Here is a 26,593-nt window from a genome sequence, read left to right on the forward strand (position 1 = left end):
AGCCTGCGCGCGCAGCCTTGCGGTGCATCTCTGGGGCTCATGAGCCCTTTGCTGTCAAGGTTTCGAGGCAGGCCCAAATCGTAGTGTTTTAGGGCATATTCTTTGGTAAGACCCTTAAAAATATTACTTGAATAATGCCCCCCAAAACCCCACAAAGTGTTATTGAAGTTCACAGATAAATTGATTGGCCTTATTTAAAGATGGTGAGCCAAGACCCCACACGGGTATAACTGCTAAGCAAAAGGCATTTCCCTAAAAATTGGTCAGGTGTGTGTCTGAATATTCGCACATAGACCATGTGGATTAATGTTTGGGTCCTCTTTGACTGACAGTTGAGGCAAGTGGTTTGACACTGCATAACAATGTACCACAAGACCAAAAACAGAAATGTTACAGCTTTGACAAAATATAGACCTAAAAAATAAAGAATTGATAGGGCTTTTTTCGATAGCAGCTCCTCAAAAGGTGGCCAGGTTTTGGGAAAGGCTAAAGGGAGCCGCCTTGGCTTGGAAAAGTTTGGCAATAACAGAAAAGCTGACTGAAAATCTGAAGGAGGCTAAAGGTCAGACTGTTATATAAATGTATGGTCTGGTGTGATTTTGGCACCTATAATAACAAGAAAACAGCAGAAAAGCATGGTCACTGTATGCTTACCTATATAAGTGATAGATTGTAACTTCTAAGTTTGTATATTGTTTTATGCTTACTGTTTGGGTTACTGAGATTATGTAAAAAAACACTTTTTTTTCTCATCGTGCATCTTCTGTGCGAAAAATGCTTTCTGAAAGTATTCTGTGCATTCTCCAGTCAACTCCATGCAGCATGTTTACACATTAGGAAAAGATGTACATCAGCACATTCCCCCCCCCCCCCCCCCGGTTATGGGTCTGTAGTACAACAGTACCTGCTAAGATATCAAAGGTAAAGGGGCAGGTGTGACATATGGTTAGAAGGTAGGTTTAAAATAACCAAAAATACTTGGGTTAAGCTTACACTAAACCCAGAACATCCCTGGAAGGACCTCACATGCCTGTAGCAGATCATTTCATCTGGTTTCTGGTTGTCCAACTAAAGCAGGGAAGTTTGAGCTCTGGAGCCACAATTATTTGCCAAGAATCTCAAAAGCTAATTTTCTCCTCCTGAAAGCAGCCATAGGAGAACAGAGGGAGGGAATGAAGTGCCCTGGCTCTCTGACACCCCAGTATGGAGCCCAGGGTGCCCATCTAAGCTGCTGCTTAGCTCAACAGTAAAACAATTGCTTGGATTTTAAGTGCTAAGGAAAAAATGCTGTTTAATTCCACTGCACAGCTGGATTTTAATGAGATCTCAGCATCAGTTGCCTGGGCTGCCAGCTTCCATTATAAACATGGGGGCCAAGAGTGGGGAAGGAGACTATGCTGGCCTAGCTATTGATCCCAAGAATCAGAGTGCGCCTTTAAGCAACTACACAGGCAGGGCAACAGGGAAAACTACTGCAAGGGGAAGGAGGAACTGCAATGGCAGCGGGGGAAGGCCGGAAAGGACAGGGCAGGTGGCCCTGGAAGAACTCCTGCATACAACTGTGATGCTTCTTAATTTTAAATTTGTATACCACTCTTCATCCAAAGATCTCAGGGCGGTTCACAGCATGAAAATACAAAATTTATGTATCCCAATGCTGCAACACATTAAACTAGTGATAAGTTCCTCTGATATCGCAGGGTCTTACTGCCACCTAATGAGAACTGGAGCACTGGCAGCCTATTTCATATGAGACTCCCATGAGACAGAATCACTCGAAAGAACATGTTTATTTTACTCCAAATTTTCTTAATAAAGATCTAGGTAAAGAAAACATACAGTAGAAAAGTAATACAAAGCAGCAACATTACATTAAAAGAAGGGATTCTGAAAACAGGATTTCTGTCCTAAAAAAGTTAATTGGATTGCTACTTAAAATTCAGCACAGATGTATTAAACCAGTATAATGCCTACAATATATAAATAATTATAAAAACAGACCTTTTTAATGAAATTTGTATATATCTTTAGTTGGAGTTCAGAAGCAATGTCAATAGAAGTTAAGTTACAGTCCTTTCTGCATATTGGTGATGGCTACTCCAGTTGCCCTTTTAAAGAAGCCCCAGAGTAGCTAGGAATACTATCAAGAAAATTAGGCCTTTTTGTTAATTTTCTTTTGAAACGTCCCTCAAGCCATTTAGATTTGACCTTTGGCTGTAGGAAGGGGATAAAATAAATTAGCAACCAGTTCACATACAGCTGAAAGGTAACTGGCAGTATGTATAACCAACAAAGTGCTATGAAATGCAAAACTTAATTAAAATGTAAAACACAAAAACAAGAACTTGGTGCAGTCCACACAATCAGGTTCAAGAGCTATAAAAAGAATTAGCAACATTCACATGTAGGCATTTAATTGTTTACCATATAAGTGCCAATGCTGCAATTAGAAGCAGATTTAGTTCTATTGACAACAGTGGTCCTTTAAAAATAAATGATATCACCATAGGAGGCCTATAATTTAGATAGTTTCTTCTTGATATAAAGTGGTAAAATGGTTAAGGACCTCATGGAGTGCTTATCTTGATAGTGTTCCTTCACAGGTCAAGTTAAGCCATACAAAAATCTTTGAGATAAGAATACAGGCAACTCTTAACTTACACAGGGGTTAAGTTCCAGGAATAACACATAAAGCCAAAAATCACATATAGGCAAAACACATTGAGTGCAATGGCGAGTGGAATTGCCAAAGCCCCCCCCCCACCAGATGACCCCTTTTTATTTATTTGTTTTTATTTGCCAAGAGTGTAAAGTTGAATGCGCACAAGTTAAATGCACGTAAGCTGCGAGTTACCTGTATATGACACTACAGCCCAGGCTATTACAGTAAGGTTCAGCTCTATACAAGGTTTCAGTACTGATGAACTAGTTACCACTGTAGGAAAAAGAAATGTACGTTTATTTTACCCTAATACTCAGGCAAGAAAATGTAAACAATGTTACAGAGGACTATAGGCACATACCAGCTGCTAATGACAATGGGTTAGGGTTGAAGAAGATATAAAAACACACTTCCAGAGAAACATGGTAAAGTTATTGTTACCTATGATGATATACACCTTCCTATGGCACTGATAAACAGGTTAGAAAGGTTTGTAATTTTAGAAACCTGAAAGATCTCCTGAATCAAATATAACTGTGGGGGAACTTTCAGCTCTTAAAAAACAATATTTTTTGTCTCTAACCCAGGCATAGGCAAACTCGGCCTTCCAGATGTTTTGGGACTACAACTCCCATGATCCCTAGCTAACAGGACCAGTGGTCAGGGATGATGGGAGTTGTAGTTCTAAAACATCTGGAGGGCTGAGTTTGCCTATGCCTGCTCTAACCCTCAAGTCAGGATACAGACATGGTGCTAAAGATACAGAAAAACTGTCTGAAACAATTTCACTGAAGTTGTGGTCTAAATCAATACATGGAACTAGTTTGGAATCAAAGTTGCTGTGTTCAGAGTTTTGACCATGTTGCTAAATGCAGTTTATTTGGATTTCCCACTTTTGAATCCAGGAATTACTACAATAATTTGGAAAGCTGTGTAATGCGAGAGAGATAAATATTTGCTTTGGAGCAGCCCTGATCTGACCTGGGATTGAACCAACTCTGATCTGGGCCCCTACCAATCCAGGTCTGTACACAGCGTTTAATTACCTGATTAAGCATGGTCTTCGGGTGGGGGGGAGAGAATAACACATGCAGGTTGCCTGCACATCTGCCCCTGCCCTTGCTGCTAGACTGCCGCCCTTGACACTCCTAGATCATTCCAGGTGGACCTGACCTGACCTGGGGTTGCCTCAATCCAATCCAGCTGCATCCCAGTTCAACTTGAATTTGGTTTGATATCTGGCAAGATTATGTGCACTGCCCTAGTAAATAAAAGGTCAAGGGACCCCTGACCATTAGGTCCAGTTGTTACCAACTCTAGGGTTGCGGCGCTCATCTCGCTTTACTGGCCAAGGGAGCTTCCGAGTCATGTGGCCAGCATAACTAAGCCGCTTCTGGTGAACCAGAGCAGCGCACAGAAATGCCATTTACCTTCCTGCCAGAGCGGTACCTATTTATCTACTTGCACTATGACGTGCTTTTGAACTGCCAGGTGGGCAGGAGCAGGGACCGAGCAACGGGAGCTCACCCCGTCACGGGGATTCGAACCACCGACCTTCTGATCAAGTCCTAGGCTCTGTGGTTTAACCCACAGCGCCACCCGCGTCCCCCTTAGTAAATATAGGAGAGTAAATAAAGTATCCCAATATATAATCACAAGGGTGACACCCAGATGCAATTCTCTGAAATTATCCCATTGACCTAAGTGTGGCTATTCTAAGTGAGCCATCAATAGTTGCTTGGGGGGGGGGGAGAATAATTTAAGGATCCATTTATTTTAAAAAAATCGTTTTCATAACCCTTCCTTTCCATACAGAAAAATCCAACAATGGTAAACGGGAAAGTAATACTACATTTCCTTAGTATGTTTCAATAGCTAAAAAAATGTAGCCTTTTAAGAGTAATACTTCCATGAAGTTTTTCCACAGTTATTACCATTTGGATATTTTTATTTGTAGATAGAATTCAGCAAAGCACTTGCTTAAAACCAAAAACACCTTTTCAAATATTGGTGCTTTCAGAATTAAATGTCCATTTCCAGATGTTGATTAAGCTTCTCTGGAGGAATACTTATTACACAAGTCTGAAATTACTTTAATTTCAAGGGCTACTTCTGAATTTGTTGACATTAAATTCTCATTCAAGTGACTATTTGGAACAGGGCTGAATTTTGTCCATTTTAGCAACAAACCTAAATAAGTATTGTAAAATATGTATTTAAAATCTGCAAATTTTTCTCATGTTAATACCTCAAATCCCTCAGTTTGAGAGATTGTGAACTTTATTTGATAAAAATATATGCTCAAACAAAAGGCCAAAGCCTTTTCTTGTGTAGAATGAGACTATTTTAGTATTTCATTACAGCACTGCAGAATTAAACATGATAAATAACGAATCAATAGTTTTCATTTTATTTTTATTATGGTCAAACTAAATATATTCCTTGAAGATTTAAGGTATATAATAAGCAACATATTCCATAATTTATAACTTTTAAAACATATATTAATCTTTAAGCAGAAGTATATTTACTCCATGTCCAGCAAAATAAACACTCTTACAGCTCTTTAAAGTATTGGATTAAAAACCTAGAGGGAAAATCTCTGTCTATAAACGTACCCAAAAAAGTATTCTGAGAGGCAGGGTTGTTTTTTAAACAGTTAATAAACAAGAACTGATGTGAAAAAGGTAACAAAAACACACCTAACATTAGAAACTAACAAAAATCCTTAGTATTATTTTTTAAGAAAAAGCCCCATTTCTTAAAAAGCATATTGTAGTCTTTAAAATCCTAGTTATTTAGGTTTTATTACTTTATTATAACCCAAATAGTAATATAGCAGAACTCCTGTTGAAGTTTCTGCTTGAGGATTAAGTTAGTGAAGCACCATTAGACAGGCATAGTACCGGTACTTCCCTTTTCTAGATGCTTGAGGATTCAGTTAACAAAGCACTGCTATGAAGGCATATTTCCCTTTTCTAGGACTGAGGTGGGGGGACCTGGTTTTGGCAGGGCTTGTAAGAAGAAATTCTATAGGTGAAGCTATTCCCAGTATGGAGTCAAAGCTGGGGGAAATGTCTGCCCCATAGTTGCTTAAAGGCACAGGAGCCCTGCTAGAATAAAATACTGGTATCTAGAAAGGATGATATTGACTCCAATCCATTGAAATTAATGCAAGTTCTATAACTAACATCAGTGAAGTTCTGATGAATGAAATTGACCGCATAGTGTTTTGTGTATAAAACCAATGGACAAACTGTAGGTAGGTTGAGTTGCACTTTCCGTTCCCGTCTACATATGAGTAGTCATGACCATCCTTAGGCAGATACACATATGGAGACATGCAACGTGTAAACTAAAGGAGAAGAGATGCAACTAGCATAGGTTTCTCTTGTCACAGCAGTTGGAAAAGGTTCTACTGCTATTTCTGCAGAAGGTATTTATGTGCTACACACAGATATGGGTAAGGAATGCTGGAATGTGTGAGAAAAGCCCTGAGCGAACGGCCCTAAATACCTTTTAAGTATGGAATAAGCAAAGTTTTGATACAAATATTTGCTTACAGCACAAAGGTCTCGCTAGTAATAGGCCTCGCTTCCACTTTTAGAATTCTGTTACACTGCACAGAATCACAGAATTGCAGAGCTGAAAGGGACCCAGATAATCATCTCGTCCAACCCCCAGCAGTGCAGGAATCTTTTACCCAACATGGGACCCGAACCAACAACTCTGAAATTAAGTCTCATGCTTTCATCACTTGATGTTCTTATTCTACTTGAAAGCTATGCAAAATCTTAAAGTTTAGGAAAGAAAGATCCAGGTTTTGTATGCCTCACACCCTGTTGGATTTTAAAATGGAACCATGGAAGATCCACACAGGTAATGAGCTATTTTATTTGCATTTCTGAAGAGCAGTTCCCCATGCTTCATCAGAAGCTGCTTTTAATATATAGCTGGGCTTCAAAAGGAGCTTCTAATACACCATTCTTCAGAAAACAAGTAAAAAACAAAACAACCCAACCATATTTCACATTAATGGCATTAAATAGATCAAAATTGCTTCTTAATGGGACTAATTTCCAAATATGTAGTAAGTCTTAGGAAATGTGCTATGTTCTTCTTCTTTCTGGACTGCCATGGAAGTTGATTCTATTGATATCAACAGAATTCCTTAAAAATAAATTCATTTAAAATTGGGGTGCCAGTTATTACTCCCACTCTACACGAACTCAAGAACCAAGTTCTCACTCCTTTTAATGAATCTCATAATTACTCAGTGCTGAACACCAAAGTTTACTGTCTTTTCCCATAATCCAAAAGCTAAGTAATTCAACTACAGCATTCATACCTTAGATCAAGTTTAAAATGCAACTAGCAATTCATTAGTTTTAAATGTCGATTCCTGAGTAGGAAACAAAACCGTAAGAGCTTCCTGGCACATATCTGTATTAATGATGCTACTCTGCCATTTGGGAGCAAGGGCCCTGCTACAACTCAGTGACCCAATTCCAGTAGTCTTTTCCAACTGCATGAGAACCAAAGTGCACACAGAACTTGCCTACCCAATGGTTTCTCCCTTTATTTCAACAGGTGAAGTCAATGAATGAGAACCCTAATGTGTACAAGAATTTGTGCATATTATCTAAGCACACATGGATCTTTGGAAAAGGTATATGTCTACCCCTGTCCTATAAATAGGTGTGTATGTAAATTGCACTGGATGAAGTGGAATTTACATGCTCTTAAACACAGTAAATATGACTGCATGTCACCATCTACTGCATGATTAGACCCACAAAAATCAACGAGTCCTATCAAATGCTGTGTGACAGAATTCCGCTTGCACAATAAAACTTTACTATCCCCCTGTTACTCCCCCAACATCTACTCTGGAGGGTCCCCCAAGCCTCTGGAGCAGATTTTGAGGGGTCTGCAGGTGAATGGGGTACATTATATTGCACAAGTGGAAGTCTGCTGTACAAGTGGAACAACAGCGTTGAATACAACCCATGGGCCTTAAGCATGCCTAAGTGAGCATTGGATTGTACTTCATATGCTTTAAACAATCTTTTTTTTATTTAAGTACAAAACAAAAAGATACTCAAAGTATGATACAGGGTAAGAGAAACATTCTGCTCGTTATTTGTGAAATATATTTGTGGTACTGCATTTTCCTTTCCAAACTATTTATATTTAATAGAGGTTCTGTGTTTTTATTTTATTCACTTATACATATGTAAATATTTACATCTGAACTTCCCCCCCCAAAAAACTTTCTTGTATTCTCAGCAGAGCTCACCACCAAAAAAATTGCATTTGCTTCTCCTTTTCAGAACTAGCATAGTCATACATTCCACTGTAATAAAACACATCCACACCAATACAAATCAGAAGAAACAAAGCACAACTTAATTTTTGACATCCACTCAATGCTGTTTTGTATTTAGAACAGTAATATAGTTTGCATTAGGATATCAGTTGGCAGTTGCTTAGCACATTGTCTAGTTACCAAAATATCTATAGAATATTGGCCTCTGAGGCCCAAATAAAGCATCTTCATTTTGATACTCTTCCTTCAAAAATGCTTTAAAATGGCTGGAAGCAGGCTGGCTGCTACTTTATATATAAAAATCCAAATATTCACATATTGCTAACATTTAATTGTATCATATCTTGCACAATATCCATACAGAAAATTCCAGTAACCAAAAAAACTCCATGTTAATCAGTTTTCAATAAGGGTAAAGTTAACTCAAACGAGGTTTTATTTGTTATTGCTAACGTTCAATAGATCAAGGTCAACACAGCAAAATTCTCGATTTCTTCCCTTAACATCAAATGAATGAGTAATATTTCTATGGCGCCCATGAGAGAATTAATCTCTGTGAAAACAATAAACATTTTTCAGGATTTGCATTATTCTAAACTCTTTTAACTTGCTGTTGCCTTTTTATATAAATCCATATATACCAAGATCACAGGATGAAGTAACCAGATTTAAATGAATGCAATTATTCATTAAGTAGGAGATCCTAGACAACAATGCCTTAAAATGTGAGCAATTTACTAACAATAAATTGAGTTTACCTTAATCTCCACATCCAAAGCTGCACCACAAATGTCAAATTTAATTGCTGAGGGTTCTTGTCCCTTTATATATATATAAAAAAACTTCATTTCAAATGCTGTAACTTCAGAAACATCAGGGAAATTAAATCTTAAAAATCCCTTGTAGGCATTCTTTATGCCTTCTTCTTTTAATTGTGTGTCTGTTCGTGACTCCAAAGACTAAATGCAGTTTTGAATGTCCTATGGCAGAGTTTGCACATATACTGTCTTTTGAAAGTGATCGCTGAAAGTGGTGGAGCGTGGTAAAAGAGTGTGTCCGATTCCTGAGGGACAAATAATTTCTCAGTAACTGAAGGAGTTTCTGACAACCCCGTAGGGCTATCGGGTTCCAAAGGTTGTATTTTGGGAAGGGGTGGGGGAGGAGGCAAAGGTGGGGGCGACGGAGAATTAGCTGGTGCATAAATCTCAGGTTCTTTTCGCACAGGCTCCTCTGTAGCTTGTGCCATGTGGGACTGGAAGTGACTCCACAGGCGGAAATTGGTGCGGAAGGCCTTGTTGCATACATGGCAAATGAAGGGCTTCACCGAACACAAAAGCTCCTGGTGGCGCTCTAGCTGCTTGTGCACAGTAAAGATTTCCCCACATTTTTCACAAGAGCACAAGCCAGTGTCTTTATTGGAGACGGTTTCCTTGTGTTCCTGGTTGCCTTCAGAGACCTCCTCTTCTAAATCATCTGCAGGCTCTTCTTTGATTTGGATTTTAAACTGCTTGGAGACACTCAGATCTTTGGGGAGGCATGAGGAATCTTCCGAGTCAAAATTAATCTGCTCGGAGGAGTCGCTGAACACGCTGTCTTCTTTGGCTGCAACGAAGCTGTTCGTCTTGTTCGGCTCCAGCTGAGAATGCAGCCTGGAAGTGCCGCTCACTTCGCCGTTGTGTTCCACGACCGGCAGAGACAGGTTCTCTGTCGGAGCCATGGTATTTTGATTGTGAACCTCAACCTGGTGACGCCAAATACTGAAAGAGGATTTGAAAGTGCGCATACATTCTAGGCAGGTGAGCTTCTTGTATTCGCATGCCATTTCGTGGTCATGCTTCAGGTTTAGAGAAGAAAAACGGAGGCTGCAGTATGGGCAGACGGTTGCATTCCGGCAGAGCCGCTCGTGATTCCCCTGTTCAATAAGAGAGGGAAGGTTAGCATGACAAAGGCGGCACTGGTAAACTTTTTTGTTTTCGACTGGGCTTTCGACGCGAGGTTCCTCTTTGGGCTTAAGTGGCTTATTTCCTCCAACTGCTTTTTCCCCTGGATGCATTTTTATATGCTGCTTGAACTGTGAGAGGAAGCGATATGCCTTCCCACAGTAGGTACATATGTAGGCTCCTCTGGTTCTCGACCTCAGGTTTCTTTTGATGACTTGCTGTGCTTGTGAACCAGCCTGCCCCTGAAAACCTTGCTTGCCACGCCTTAGCTTGACGATCAGGGCCTTTTTAATCTCTCGCTCCCTCACTATATCAATTAATTTCCTTTGGAACTTCTCATCCAAGATAGCGTGGGAACTGGAAGCAGGTGAAGGGTTCTTCACAATTCCATGCTGGGTCTGGCAATGCGTCCAAACTTTGAAGTTTGTATGAAATCTCTTATCACAAATATCACAAGAATAGGGTTTTTCAGGGTTGTGGTACATATTGACATGACGATGAAGGCCTGCTGTTGACCTGAATATCTTAAGGCAATGTTTGCACTTAAACTTTTTGTTAGGCTTTGTTTCTTCCAGCTCACTATATTCGTCTTTGCTAATGTCAGAATCTGGGAAATCAGCATCACGGGGTGTAGGATTTGAGTTTTCCTCAAAATTGTCCTCAGACCCAGGGGAAGCATGTTCATCCACTTTGATTTTTTTGAGTGGTAGCCTTCTGTCTGCTTGAAACCTCCTTTTAGCTGGGAGTCTACTGAGATCCTTATGATCATCTTCTGTTTTAAAAGCATTGATCTTATTGGAAGATGATGAAGCATCCCCAACAGTAATTCTTATTATTTCAGAAGGCTCTGAAAGTGGACTGCTAGGTTCTGTTTTAATCCGTATTTCTCTAAGAGGTGAAGCGACCTCCCTGTCTCCAGACTGGGAGGCACTAAAGGACCTAAGGCGATGGGGGTACATTACATGTGTCTTGTCATCAGGAGCTGCCTCTCCCGAGGACTCTTTCACAGATGGCTTTTGTGACATTACATTTAACATTCTCCCTTGTGCGTTGTTCACTGCTGAAGTTCCTTGAGAAAACTTGAAGTCAACAGAAGGCGAATAAACAGGAACTTGACTATCCATGGACAATGACCTTCGAAGGAGACTTTTTACAAGCGGCCCACTCCTGTCAATACTTTGGTTCGCAGGACCAGATACCTTAGATGGGATCACTAATCCTAACTTTGAATAGTATAGCAAATTCCTGTCTTCCCCTGGACCAGCTCCTTTTCCAGTCTCTCTCAACAAAAATGTGGATTCAGATGAGCTACGTAAGGATAAGACTGGTGGACAAGGTCTCTTCAAAGGTTCTTCTGCTGCCTTTCCTCTTAGGAACTGATCACTTCCTCCTGCTTCATCTGCTCCCACTTCTTCCTCTACAGATGTTTTCTGTGACAATACTGCATTCCTTTTAGTTCTGCTTTGATCATCTGCTGTAGCTGAAGAATGTTCGTGGGACTTGGAGTATCTTAAAGAACTGTCTTTCAGCCATCTCCTTTCATTTTGCGATAAGCTATGTAGAAACTCAGTTGGCTGTGTAGATTGTGGCCGCTTAGGTTTGACAGCAACTGAGGACGAGGACTTAGAATTATGGCTTACATCATGTGAGGTTTGACCAACATTTTTTCCCTGTGCTTCATTTTTGCTCTGACAAACTATGACACTTCTTTTCTGGGAACTGCTTTCATCATCCTCTTGGAAAAATATTTTCTTAATCGGACATGCAGGCAATGGAATTTGAGGACTTTTGGAAACAATGTTAGTAAGAAAGGAAATCCCAAGACTGTAGCCCACTTCTTGCACACCAGCAAGGCTGCTTTTCTCAACAAACAAGGATGATGAGTAAATGTAGTTTAATACATTGTCAAAAGTATCTGGTTCGCAAAAGTCAAGCTGAAACACTGATTGGGACTCATTTTCTTTCTTAGTGAACAGAGACTGAAAATATTCACTGCTGGCAGCCAGAACATTTTTATGAGCTCGAAATTTTTGGTCTCCCACTATAAGAACAACATCACAAAGTTGCCCTTTTAGTCGTTCTTCATTTAAAGCACTTAGGAGAGAAATAGCATGTGCTGGATTTATATAATGCAAGAGTCCCTTCATGATTTAGGTATACCTGGAAGACAAGAAAAAATAAAACCAATAGCGTTTAGGTACATTTACAAGAAACAAAAAAAGGAAGGAAGGAAGGAAGGAAGGAAGAAAGAAAGAAAGCTGTAAAAGTACAGGATTCTTCTCCAGTAACAGGCTGAAAAATCAATATATAAATAGTAATCTGTTTTCCTTTGGAGACAGAGGGAGGATGATATGCCTAATACACCATGGGAGTTAAAACAGCAATACATTGAATACATCGGCCCTGATTCAACTAACCTGGTGTGTTAACAAAAGCCATCACAACGGCTCCCTTTAGTGCTGTGTGGACATTTCTCTTCCCAAATCCACGCTGGAAAGCCAGGTAAACCCCCAGAACAACATGAGGAAGGGGGGGGGGGGTTTCCGTCTTGCAGCAATGAATGCTTGCACACACAGAATGAACAGAAGAGCGCAAGTTGAATTCCTCCCACAGTAAGCCACTACAACAGGCCTAGCCTAGTGCACAGTAATTGATTTCATATATTTGCTGCCATTTTAAACTATTTTATATATAGTTGTTTTTATATATGCAATTGTTTAAACTGTTTTATATATGTTTTATTGTACTGCAAATCACTCCAGGATGCCTTATCAGTAGCAATTCATAAATGCAAACAACAACAACCAGATATGATTCTAGGCATATGGAAGCTAACTTATCTTTAAAAAGGCACCCCAATGTAGTGATTACTACATACAGTAGCTAGCAGAGTTCAAAAAATGTGTTTAGGTATTCCCTCCTGTTCTGTAACAAAAAATAACCCAATATATGAAAGCAAACTGCATGCAAATACTTAAAAGTCAGATTCGGGGGGGGGGGGAGTGTAACCCCCCCATGAATTTCTAAACAAATATTCAGGGCACAGATTGAAATATACTTACTAAGGAGAAAGATCTAGTCAACACGGCAGGACTTATTACTAAATAAACATAGACACTGTGCTGTATAGTTTCAAACCCACTGTGCACGTGCAGGCTGGCTTGGATCAATACTAAATTAGTCTGTTCAAATTGAAATCAATATGACTTAAATCCCATTGCTTTCAATGGTAATCAAGCGCAACTAACCTAGTCTGGCTCCAGCCCAATGTTTGGGAAACTGAGCCTTTTGTATCTTACATGTATAGTTTAAGGCAAGTATTGTTCCATCCTTTTACCGACAGCCTCATGAAACAACTGTCATAAGGATTACATGAACAACTCTTCTAAAAAGTTGTAAATTATATATATATATATATATATATATATATATATAGTGTGTGTGTGTGCGCGCGCGCGCGCTAGGCCAATGTAAATGAATTATGTAAACAATTATATAGGCAAACATATTATAATTTTGTTGCAGCCCAAGCAAGAAAACCCAAAAGGATTCTTTTTTAAAAAAAAGAGAGAGAAAGTTACTTTTCAGTAAGATAGTGGACTGATAAGTCTCACTGAATTCAGAGGGAACATTCCTCCAGATAAGCATGTATAGGATTGTGTGTTAGAGCAAGGTTGACTCAAGTGTACAAGGCTGTGTCAAGAGGGTTGAACACCTATATGTATCATGAGTTATGCAGCAGAAAAGAAGTGAAGAAAACTTTAGGAACAGTTCTTGTTTATATAATTCAGCAGTGGAAACCTGTGGCCAATGGATGTAAATGATTAGAGATGTAGCCTAGCAACACAAACTGCAGGTTCCCTCTGCTCATTCATGTAAGGCTTAGCTATAGTTTAGCCTTACATCCAAATAGGCTAGCTTTTCTCCAGCTAATTTTACTATTATCCTCCAACGCTATGTCCTTTGGGAAAGCATCTCAGGGGCCATAGAGTGTTTCACACCTCCCACTCTAAGGGTGGAGAGAGAGATTTGACTCCAGAGAAGAAGGTCCAACCTTGGGTAGCACCCGCTTGACATGAAAACCTCCATGGCTCTTGCCTCATTGACGATGGACTTCCAACATGAGAAGAGTCACAAAAGGGGCACGCTGGTGGCAGATCTGGTGAAGGCATGGATCTGAAAGACCCATAGCATCCCCAGCCCCTGGACACACTACTCCCCAAACCAGGGAAAACATATGCCAGTCCTGGAGCTCACCTAAGTGATTTCCCTCCCAGTGGAAACAGTGGGAAGGAAACAGTTCCAAAATGGAGAGTGAAGGGAGGAGGGAATGCCCGGCAAAGACAGAAGAACAGAAACTGTTCCTTCACCCTCACTTCTACCTTGCAAGGTGTGTCTAGCAGGGCTCCCATTCCAGCAGTGTCCCCCTGTCCCACCAACAGGTATGCTCTCTAAACACAATGAAATTTCTCAAAAAAGTATAATCTTAAAACAAATGTAATTTAAAAATAAAGCATACCATAAGATCTTCCTTTTCTCTTGTTGAATTTAGAATATGCTCAAAAACAACAGAAAGATTCAGGATTCCATTTCTTCCTTAATTTGCAGTTACTTTCAGGTCTGCATCTCAGATGATCTGGGGGAGATAAAACAGCTTGCTTGAAAAAAATTTAATCAGTGTGTGAAAGTTTCACATTTTCAGGTGCTTTGCTCCTCCTCCATTACCGCACTGCACAGGGGAAGAAACAAGCCACAAGCCAAAGCCTGTCATGTCACAATGTGCGAACACATGGGCCTGTGGTTTGTTTCCTTCAAATGTCCACAAGTGGCCAGCCATGAACAAACTTTTGCTCCCACTCATTCTGCCCATGTTCTTATATTGCAAGTCAGGTTTTGGCTTTGTTTTCTTTCCCCCTGCTTAGCAGTGTCAGGAGCGAGAGGAGGCCCCTGAGCAAGGTGTGCCCCGTAGTTCTACCTCAGACTTATCAAGCACTTGCCCAGGTGTACAGAGGTACTGGAAAAAAGATGATCACTGTAGCACCGGCTGTATCTTTTTACCACCACTTCTATACAGCACAGGGCCACCCATTTGTTTTTTAAAAAAGCATTTTTAAAGTGGTCAGCAACAGCCCAAGTGGGTCTCCTGGAGCTGGTGAGGCCCAGAATTTAGTTGACTATGCTGGGTACTGAAGCAAGACCTGTTTACCAATGTTGCTGTTCAGCCTACAGTATGTGACATCCTGCACAAACACCTGCACTGGTTTCTTGTCCATTTGCGTAAAAACATCTCACCCTCACCTTTGAAGTGCAGTCCTCCATGGCTTTGCAGCATGCTATCTCCACTACTGTGTCTTGATATATCACTACCCATGGCTTCATTCCACCCTGCCAGCTATTTAAAGGTTCCCTGCTCACTTAAACAACTGTGCTCTTTCTCCCTTCCACTCCTTATGTCAAGAATGCTCATACAGAACACCTTCATGATGCAACTTCTCTCTTCCTTCAAAGGTTCCTTAAAACCCTCTTCCGTCAATATTTTTGGAGTACCACTTTAGTTCTCATCTCCTACTAAGCCTAAAGCACATGTAATTAAGCCCAGCACATACAACTGAACACTTTGCGAGGAAAAACCCACCCCACCCGCACTTCACATCTCTCAACTGCTTTCCCCAGCTTAGTTCACTTCAAGTATTAGAGAAGAGCATGGAGAAAGCATCTTCATTACTCAAGCACAACAGAGGCAAAGTTTTTTTTTTTTGGGGGGGGGGGGTAATAGTCTTGTCATCAATCTTCATTTTAGCTTTTCACAACCCTGTCTTTGACACAGGCAGGACTTCAGAGGGTAACACTTGGTGGCCCTCACTTGGAGGTCTATTATAGCCACATTAGGTGATGTCTGACTTTGATGCCCAAGGATGCCTTCTGCCTCACCTTGGGAACACAGGATGGTCACTCTGAGTTGGGGATTCACGTTCCTGTGGTGTGGCCAAGAAATTCACACCAAGGGCTTCTTCTCCATGACTGCCTTCCCAGTGAAATGGCAAAGCATGCTGGGAAAGGAACAACTGTACTCCACCAGCACTTTTGTTTCACTAGGATTTTGGATTGTTTTAACTTTGTGTCCTTGTGTAACTGAAGTGGGAAGAGGGCAGCACAGAAGTGGTCCATTTTTATTAACACATGCTTCTTCCCCTGTACTTGGCCCATTGTCAGAAAAACTTCAGCGAATGCCCCCATTGCCTTGAAGTGTGATGGCTGAGCATAAGCGGCAGGGCCTTTTCAGTTGTGGCACCTACATATAAAGCAACTTTATCCAGGAAAACCTGCCCATCTCATTTACTTGAATTTCATCATCATGTTCAGACCATTTTAGGCAGGATATTGGCTGAAATTGATGGCACTGTTATTTTGTCATCTGCTCCTGCAATGAGCAGAAACCCTGTATTCCTCAGACTCTTTTGTGTTACTTTGTGTGTTGTGGGGTTGTTTTATTTGTATACACAATCAGTTTTCACTTAGATGACTAGATACCATTGTATCATATTGGGACATACATTTGCTAGATGTATCACAAAACTCATGTTCCACATGAAGACATTCTGGCGCATCTGCTTGGGCCCACTGAAATTAAATCTAAACAGAATGCTTTATTTGTATGGGCTGGTTGTAGTTATTCAAAAGATGGCTGGGCAGCACATACATGGCCAGATGCACTTTATTTTTGTGTATCCCAGGGCTGGCACCTTGTAATGAAAACAGTTCTGGGATTGAAGTAGCAGATTCTATAGCTGATCTAGCTGGATCTCAAGTTAGTTCTTGTTGATCTGTGTGGCTGGATTTGGCATCAGTATGGTTGAGTTGATTTCAGCAGGCAATGGTATTTGATAGCACCACACTGTATTTCTTTATCACATTTATAGCCTAACTTTAAGCGACAAAAGTCCCCTCCCCCTGCCCCAAGATATATATACACCATAAAATCTTCTCCTCTTTGGTACCTGAAATCTGAAGTGAGACTAATTGATTTTGAAGCAACTGTTACTCTCCTAGCTCTTGCTAGAATTTACAATGCAAAATATGAGAAGATCAAAGCATGTGTTCAGTTAAAAGTCTGGTTGGAAAATAAATGACAAGTAATAACATGCATTAAAATGCACATCTAAGAAGAGAAGAAATAGATCAACATGAGAATAAGTCCATAGAGCAATGGACTTTTTTCATAAGTCAATGGAATGAGAAAACTGAAGATAATATTTACCCTTATAATCTAATAATCTATAATCTACCCTTATAATCTATAATCTAATACCTAATAATACCCTTACCCTTATAATCACAGTGATTTGATCATTAAACAGCTCTTTCATTTGGGGACTCTCCATTTTAGATGTTCTGCTTTATTTTATCTCATTTTCGATTCTACTCACCATTTTTAAAGAATTTATCTCCACATATTCTTCCACTCTGTCAGCTATCCATTATTAACTTATCAATAATCTTAATAGATTATTTATCTGTACATATATGCCTTTGTGCTATGATTTCTCATTTCTCTCTCCTTTTACTTTTTGACTATAAAGCAATGATGAGATAATGCTATTTTATCTGAATCAATCACATGACAATAAAGCACATTTCTGATTTAAAAAATAACAATAAAAAATCATCACAATATTACAGTAAGGCTTCAATTCCATACTAACTTACCTGGGAGTAAGCCCATTTGAAGTCTATGGGGCATACTTTAGAATTGACATGCATAAGATTGTACTGTAAAATACAAAAATCGGGGAGTTAACAAAGCAACAGTAACAAGGACAAACCTAAATTCATAGTTTTTTAGGTACCAGTGTAAGTTCAAGCCCATATCTATTTTCATTAAGGGGGGTCAGCAAGTGATAAAACAAAAGCAAAATAATATCTGGCTATTATGACCAAAGCGCTCCCCAGAATCCTCCTGCATAGCTAGAACCAACCCACGTGTATGTTGGTTTGGGGGAAAGTATGTCACAGGGTGCAGATTCTATTTGTGCTTGAACCTCCATCTCCAAATGCTAGCATCTCAAGAAGTGTACAGCACTTATAAGAGGGCACATTAGCACCCTTTTCCTTCTGCAGAGAGCAATTCCCCCCCTACTCCTTACCCAGAATGACATCATAAGGCTCAACAGCCCACCACACCCATTTTCCTGCGCACGCTCACAGAGCCCTCTTTCACCCCACCCACAGGGACTACCCCGAGCATAGCGGGTGTGCGGTCAACTGTGTCCGTATGGGCAACGCACAGGCGCAGTGAAAAGAAGTAACCATGCACCGAGAGCGGGCAACAGACATGCGTATTAGACACCCAGAGGAATACAAGGGCATGCGTGTTCCGTACCATGAGCGAGGCTGCTGGGATCAACGCATGCGCCGCAAAGGGGTGGGAACCCGTTTTGTAACCTGCGCAGGCGCAAATGCGAGCTCAGGGACCGCAGCCCTTACACGGTGGAGGGGGGGGGAAACATACCTCAGAGTTACGTCAGGAAAAGACGCCTTTGTGCATGGGGAAACCCACGCCTTTGTGCAGGGTGGGGGGAGACCCGCCTTGAGCAGGCAGGAACTGGGGCCCGCTACTCACCTTCTCCGCCGCTGGACAGGCTCCCCCCTTCCTTCCCCCCCACTCTCCGGCCGTCTCCTTTTACGATTCACCCGCGCGCGCTGCCGCCACCGCCGTGATTCCATCCATCTTGAATTTGACGTCATCCCACACCAGGGATGAGGTCATCGCAGTGAACGCTCGTCACGTGCGCAACATTCCGATTGGTCAGCGCCAGGCGGGGACGGCGGGGGGGGGGGGCGGCGGCGACGGCAGGAGAGCATAAATTGCCCGAAATGGCGGTGGAGCGTGTTTGTGTTTAATGGGGTGTCATAGCAATTGCGGGCGATGTTTCTCCTCCCCACAGCCAGCGAGCGCTCCCTGCCAAGTAGGGGAGCGGGCGGCGCTGGTCGTTGCTAAGGGCGGCGGGAACTCAGCAGGTCGCTGAGGAGGAAGGAAGGAGGAGGAGGAGGCCTGAGGAACATGAAGCCGACCCAAGGCGTCCCCCCCTTTTGAAAGAATGAGGAAGGGAGTCTTTCCTCTGTGGATTCCCCTTAGTAAGCACTTCCCGCGGCAGGATACGCCACACACGCGCGCGTGCGCCTCTGCCAAATAAAAACTCCCGGGTGGAAACTTGCTGCCTGTGTGAGTTCTGAAGAAAGAAGGAAGGAAGGGGTGGGGAATAAATATCTTTCCAGCAGTCTTTGTTTTCTTAATAAAATGCCGCTTGTGCCTTGGCAAGCGCCAATAATAAGTGGCATCTCTTTTCGTCCTCCTGGAGTCAAAGACTTCGTAGTGCGAGCTGGGTCTTCCAAGCGGCCGGCGCCCCTGCTGAGCGCGTTTCAGTCTTGCAGCCCTGCTGCTGATCAAGGCGAGGTTCCCCTTCCCACCCGCAAATGCAGAGGGAAACGAGGCTCTGATTCAGCGCCAAGTTTATTTTCAGGGAGTTTACACAGGCGAGGCCTTTCCGTGCCTCGTATCTAATGCGAATCACAAGCCTGCTGAGCAGCTGGATTGCGCCTTTGAATTTTATTTGTTTATTGAAAAAAGCACACACAAGAAGTGAAAATAACTGGCAGAGGACAAGCGCAAACATGCTTTTAGCATGCACGAGGAAGAATTTATGCTGCTCTCCCATGATTTGTGAGAACTGCAAAATGACAATGCAACTTAGTTGAGTTGTGGTTTTCGGTTTCTGTAGCTGTCCTTGTTACCAGAAAATCTTGATTTGGTGCATTCTCTGTATAAGTTTTATTTTATTTTATTCATTAAGTTTGTGTAAGTTATATTCATTAAGTTTGTCATCCAAAGTAACTTACAACCAAACAAAGACAATAAACCCCACATAGATACAGTAAGCCTGCAACCCAAGGAAAGGAATAGCGTCGTAGGTAGAGCATTAGACTCTTAATCTGAAGGTTGGACAAAAGATTCCTGCATTGCAGGGGATTGACTAGATGACCCTCATGGTCCCTTCCAGGCCTACAATTCTATGATAACTTAGCTGCGGGTTATGTTCTGGGGTGGGATTGCCAAAGTCATTTTCTCCAGAATCCTGACCCCTTTCCACCACCATTTTATTTATTTATTACCATGATTGTAAAGCTAGATGAGCACAAATTAAATGTGTGTAAATTGTGGGATTACTATGTATTAAAACCAAGAGGAAAGAGAAATACATTAAAAGAATCCCACCCACTTCTAAAGCCTACACATAGTTTAAGGCCAACTTTTAAAGTTTTTGTCTGGCGCCTGAAGACAAATGATGGGGAGAGCATTCCACAAGCATGGAGGCACTGCAAAAAAGGCCCGTTCTTGTATTGGTGCCCTCTGGACCTCTTGTAGAGGAGGCACATGAAGAAGGGCCTCAGGTGATGGTCACCGAGTCCAGGTCGGTTCATAGGGAGAAGCGGTCCTCGAAGTATTGCTGTCCTGAGCCATTTAAGGCTTTATAGGTCAAAACCAGCACTTTGAACTGGCTCCGGAAACTAATTGGGAATCAGTGTGGTTGGGCCATGATTGACGTCATTTGCTCAAATTGTATTGCCCCTGTGAGCAATTCTGCACCAGCCACTGAATTCTGCGCCAGCTGACGTTTCTGAACTGTCTTCAGACATTCTCACATATAATGTGTTGTGGTGATCTAACCTAGAGGCTAGATTTTTCTGGCTCTCTCTCTTCCCACTTCCCACCCTGTCAACCCCATATTGCCTATTACAATAACGTCTCAGACTATAACAAGGGCAACTCGCTGAAACAGTTCCTGTACCTCTCCTGTGGGTGCCATTGCCAGTATAAGAGAAAAGGGGGGCATTTATGGGGAGTTCCAGCCCTTCTTTTTCTGTATGTTCTTTTGTTACCCATGAAAAACTTTTAATAAAAACATTTTTAAAAAACCTTAACCACTTGTTCTCACTAGCCTAGCTACTGTACTGGAAGGCAGTTAATGCACCACCTGAGAGGACACACTCTCACTCACTCACACACTCACACACACACAAACACCACAAGCCAAAAGCACAATAATGTACTTACAGTTGTTTACATATTGCATTTATTTTTTATTGTTTAGCCATTACAAAATACTAAAAACAAACTGAGACTTAGAGACTGTCTTCCATCTGTAACACATTAACTCGGTGGACATCTGAGTTGATGTGCATAGAATTATGGCAGAGTATTTCAGAGATGGATGAAATCTAAAGAAAATTAGCTATGTTGCAATTTTATTGAAGTAAAATTGATCTGGACATATACAATCCTGTTGATTCAAACAGGATTTGCTGTACAATCTGAAAATGCTTAATGTTGAATTCAGTAGAACTGCTTCTGAGTAAGGTCTACCAAACTTCCTTTGGTTTATGTTTATTTTTTGTAGTATACTGAACTATCAAAACCCTCCTGAGGTACAAATTCTAAAATTTCAAAGCAAAAATTCCATTTTATTTTTTTAAAAACAGTGTTCATACCATAAGTGTAGAGAAGTCAAACACACACCCTGAAAAAAAGTCAATGAAAATGGTAATTGTAAACATTTTTTCTTCATTAGTATAGTAGTTATGTACAGCTGTTATTTTCCTGTTAACAAGGCTTTAGGGATTAGCTTTCTTGGCAGGACTTGCAGTATAGTAATGGAACACCATTTATCTTGATTGTAGTGTGTAAAAGGTTTGTGCATATAACATTCAGAAGGCTTTAAAGAGAAAACCTTAGGCTTATTTTGTGTGTGTCCTCAAAATGTAAAAAACCCGAAACCGCTCCCTGCGAGTAGAAAGCTAGCATATCATGTGAAGAAACCAGAGGCCTTTCTCCTGGGCATGGTCGGCCAATTGGTGCCAAAGAAGGATAGAACTTTCTTTATGTATGCTACAACAGCAGCAAGAATACTCATCGCAAAGTATTGGAAGACGCAAGATTTACCCACTCTGGAAGAATGGCAGATGAAGATGATTGACTATATGGCATTGGCAGAAATGACTGGCAGAATCCGTGACCAGGGAGAAGAGTCGGCGGAAGAAGATTGGAAGAAATTCAAGGACTATTTACAGAAATATTGTAAAATTAATGAATGTTGAATGATGTCGGATAGAAACTAAGAGGTTTTTAGCTGTAATGTTGTGAGTGATATGGGGAAAAAAAGGGGGTATAGAAATAGGTTAAAAATTACTGATAAGGATTTGCTGAACTAACAATTTGAATTGGAATACAAGAAGGGGAGGTATGAGGAGGTCAGGGAAATATGTTATTGAAAAATAAGCATTGCGAACTTTATGTGTTTTTAAACTTTTTTGCTTTTTTCTTTTTGATTCTTTTTTATTGTATTAAATTGGAAAACTTTAATAAATATCTTTTTTTTTTAAAAAAAGAAAGCTAGCATATCATGGATAAAGATTTTATTCTAGCATTCTCTCTGCTCATAGAATGTTAAAACATTAGCTCTTTGCAAGTGAATCACCCACATGAGAAAAATGAAACTATTCCAAATTCAGTTGTTGGTGTCACACTGCCTTTGGGTATTTACATGTATAAAACAAAAAAATACTGGTTGTTGTTTTTTACAGATATAAAAAACCCCATAGTAAATGGACACTTTATAAATATACTGATTTGAAAGCACATATATGTTTGATTTTGTTTTTATAATCATTATGTAACATGTTTTACTTGAATGCAAAAGTATGGAAAGGATAAACAAGTTAATAAGGTGCTATGGGAGCTGTGCAGGTTATGGCTTGTTAAAGTCAGAGCCTTGAGTTACATGCGCAGAAGAAGATGCAAGGTCATTTAGAGAAGGTCATGTCTTCTCAGTGTCCAACATTACAGATGCTTCCCTTAATTTACATTTCCACTGCTTCTCGCTATCTCCAGTTATCCATACCTCCCGCCCTCCCTGCCAAACACATGTACATCATAGTCCAGCAATTATACTACAAACATACCCAAAATTATTTTCAGATCAGCTTAATGAACTTATGCAGTTATGGGCCATGTGTTAAGGATGCAGGCTAGATCACAAGGCACAGACAATTGCTCTTCCAAAACAGATGAACTCATCCTTCTCCATCTATTTGCTTCATAATGATAGAATCTGCCTAACACATTTGGAGCTAGTTAGGGGTAATATGACAGCGCAGTTCAAACTCACTGATGAAAAAAAATATATATTTGGGTACCTGAACTAGGGATGTCCCATCTTCTTAAGACTGCTGGACAGTGGGCAGTGGTGGGGTGTGACATGCCTTAGAACCCAGCTACTGGCTTCCAGGAGGGAGGTTCTGTGATGGAGTGAGATGGCACAAGCAGGATACATGAAATAAGAATGAGTTTGCCGTATTGTTTTTGGTCTGAGTGCAGATTCTGAATGGGTTGTCCATTAATACTGCTCATTTCAGAGCATTCTTTTCTTTTACATTCTGTAGTCTACAGCACAACAGAACAGGATAATGAACAGCAATATTCAGTTCTTCAACAGCTGATATCATTTAATTGAATGGACAAGTTCCTGTTATTTTAATATCAACATTTCAGTTTTAGTTCAACAAATCCACCTTACACCACCTTTCACTTCAAGAAGAAAAAGTATTATTCCCTGCTACTCTGGGTACTTCCTTTTCTGGTGGGGGTGGGTGGGTAGGTGTGCAGCCAGGGATCTGACACCTGCAAGCCATATTGGGTCTGTCTTAATCCTCAGTAATTCTAATCAGGATGGTCTAGAGGAGATCACAGAGGTGGGTTTGTCCAGAGAGTGGTGCAAATATAAAACAAAGCAACCAACGCTTACAACTTTGTATCTTCAAGTTTAGTTTTGTTTTTTTACAGTTAGTGTTACCAGCAAATAGTGGTCAGTAACAAACCACACAACCAAAAACAAGAAGCTGCTTTACGGATGAATTTCATTTTACTTTGTATTCAAATAAGTGTACATAAAGAAATGAAGCAGAGAGAAGAAAATAGAAATGGTTGGGACAATTGAATTTAGGGAATGGAAGGAAAGGTTCAAATATTTTGGGTATCATGAGAAGGAATCTGAGGTGTGAATTGAGCAGAATGTAACAGATTTTTAGAAAATTAAGACAAAAGTAAAAGATTACCAACCATATCCAAGAAGTAAAAAATGCCCCAAAGGGTAGGAAAATCCCCCATCTGACAAATTATGCAAAAGGGTGTTGAAAATATTTTCTGTTGTCCAAAATGGCTGGCAAATCTATTTTGAGTCCTTCACTGAAAACCTCTTTTGACTTGTTTCCACGGCACTGAAACATTCACTATAGTAACCGTAGCCAGGGGGGAATCACATCCTCAGGGGATATGAAAGCTCCTCTTAAAGGTAAATGGAAACATTGCTTAATCAAATTCATTTATCCTTTGATTGAGACCACTTGCAGCACAGAATTTGAACGTGCATATAATGCTGCAAATAGGACTAATCCTACAAGGAAAACCAAAATACTTTGTGTATGCTGTAGAAGTTAAAATGAAAGGTAGATAAGGCTAAGAAAACCAAACAGGGACTGGTGCTGCATATGAACTCCTGTCCATAACAGGAGTTCTCATCTTATTGCCACACGACCTTCATGTCCTACCAGGTCTAACTTCAAACAGCTCTGCTAAAAGTCCTCTGTTCCATTTAATCACACACAGTGTGCTATTTTTCAGCTGTAATTCAGATGATACTGTTGAGGTGATCTTTCTTCTTGTGCTTTTATCCAGAAAGACATTTGCAGCATGTTTCAGAGCCACGCATTCTTCCCTTGCTCATTCCACGCTCCCCTAATCTCAGGGAGCAGATTAGAACAAAGGAGGGGGCACAGAGAGAGACTAGGAGATTGAGAGACAGAGATAGAGAGAAGGGATTGGCTCTGCCAACATGCACCCCCCAGAGATTACCTCCCTCCTAAAGGAGTGGGGCCCTCAAGGGCACACAGGTTCCCCATGATGAAACATGATGGTGGTTTCACCCTCTGACTCTTAACTACTCCTGTTCTCCCCTAAAGAAGTCTCTTCCCTCTGCCCAGTTCAATCTAGACTACACCCCAGCTTCCATTGCTTCTCTCACAAGGGGTTGGAGCTACCCTCTAATCGTGCTGACCCCCCACCCCATGCTATACTCATGTACTTGTTTTTAAGACCAGTCGACTTTCGTGGAAGCTGGCTACAAATAAGTGAGATTTAATCAGGGTGTTATTCTGCAAGCGACTACATCAGGTTGCTGAGGACCAGGATTAGTAATTGAGATGCAAGCATTCCGTGGGGAAAGCGTTAATGAACCTCCACAGGCAAGGTACTGCCTAGATTCTCTTTGTTCTGAGGCCAATCACTTTACCTGTACACTAAGGAGAAAAACGAGGGCATTTCTGCTTTATTTCCTAAAATCTGGATGTAAAACCAACTGCTATTTTGTTCCCTGGGAACAATGATATTGCAAAGAACGATGAGGACCTTTAATTCAGTGGCTAGGATCCTTGCTGTGTCCGTCTTCATTCTGTGTACCACTACAGGGCAGAGAACAGTTAACACCTTTACAGGCAAGTAGCAAAACACTTTACTGATACCTACGTAGTTTCACATTTATTTTTAATTTGGACGCTGCACTGAACATTGCTCTTAAAAAATCTACTTTTACCTCGGGGACCATATATTTTCAGGACAACTCTTGTGATTCATCCTAGCTCATTGGCGATTATGGATTTAAAATTCTCAGGAGTGCTTGGTGTCTTTTGGATATAGGATTCTGGGTGGCAAGTGAAGCAGCTTTTTATCATGAAGCGCCTTAAAAAAGGTGCCAACCAGGGTCATTATGCTATGTAAACTATAGACCAGAGAAACTGCCTCTGCAGAATTCTCTGAGAATTTGTGGATGTGGAGGTTTTTCAGTTCTGTTTCTAGCTCTGGAGTCCTGTGATCCCGTTCTCGATTAGGGCAGTGGTGAGTAAGCAAGACTGGCTAGATCAGTTGTGGAGAGGCTTTTAACAAGAGATGTGATAAATGGGAGTGAAGGATGTTGCACCTGCAAATGTGTGTACTGACCTTTGTTTTTAAAACAGTTGGTTTAAAACAGAACCATGAAAGGACCCAGAATACAGTCCTCAAGTGATCACCATGCTGTTTAGCCTAATCATGGATAGGAACAATAAGACTGTGTAGCTCTTCTGCTACCACTGTATTCAGATCTATATTTAAACATTGGTTTAATTTCTTATTCACCCTTATCATCTAGGCTGGGCTATGATTTCTGAATAATTAGAAATATTTGCTGTTCTAAAAGTGTGTCCTTAAAAGTTGAAAGCTTTTGCAGACAGCTGCATTCTGAATAAATTAAAACCCGTAATTTTTTTTTTTAAATTGTCCAGTAGCATCTTAGAGACCAACTACGTTTGTTCTGGGTATAAGCTTTTGTGTGCATGCACACTTCTTCAGATACCTTAAAAACTTAGTTGGTCTCTAAGGTGCTACTGGACAATTTTTAATTTTTAAAAATTTATTTCAACTGCGTCAGACCAACACTGCTACCTACCTGAATTTAAAACCAGTAGTTTCATTACAGTGGTAGCCACTATGAATCCTATAAGATTGTAGCCTGTGGG

General features: G+C 40.8%; 1 protein-coding gene across 3 annotated transcripts; it reads right to left on the reverse strand.

The window, feature by feature from the left end:
• Positions 1–1,771: 1,771 nt before the first annotated feature.
• On the reverse strand, positions 1,772–18,746 carry ZBTB21 (zinc finger and BTB domain containing 21). Of its 3 annotated transcripts, none has more exons than XM_028727252.2 (4): positions 18,552–18,746; positions 17,639–17,701; positions 14,451–14,567; positions 1,772–12,091 (listed from the first exon to the last, which is right to left on the reverse strand). In XM_028727252.2, exon 4 carries the CDS (start codon positions 12,076–12,078, stop codon positions 8,920–8,922), a length of 3,159 nt encoding a protein of 1,052 aa, XP_028583085.2. In that variant the 5' UTR covers positions 12,079–12,091; positions 14,451–14,567; positions 17,639–17,701; positions 18,552–18,746; the 3' UTR covers positions 1,772–8,919. The 3 variants fall into 3 exon arrangements, with proteins under 3 accessions (XP_028583085.2, XP_028583083.2, XP_028583086.2); XM_028727250.2 differs by having other exon boundaries at positions 18,441–18,746; XM_028727253.2 differs by lacking the exon at positions 18,552–18,746 and adding an exon at positions 18,076–18,400.
• Between the last annotated feature and the right edge of the window lie 7,847 nt (positions 18,747–26,593).

Source organism: Podarcis muralis, chromosome 4 (genome assembly GCF_964188315.1).
Source record: "Podarcis muralis chromosome 4, rPodMur119.hap1.1, whole genome shotgun sequence".
Lineage (NCBI taxonomy): Eukaryota > Metazoa > Chordata > Lepidosauria > Squamata > Lacertidae > Podarcis > Podarcis muralis.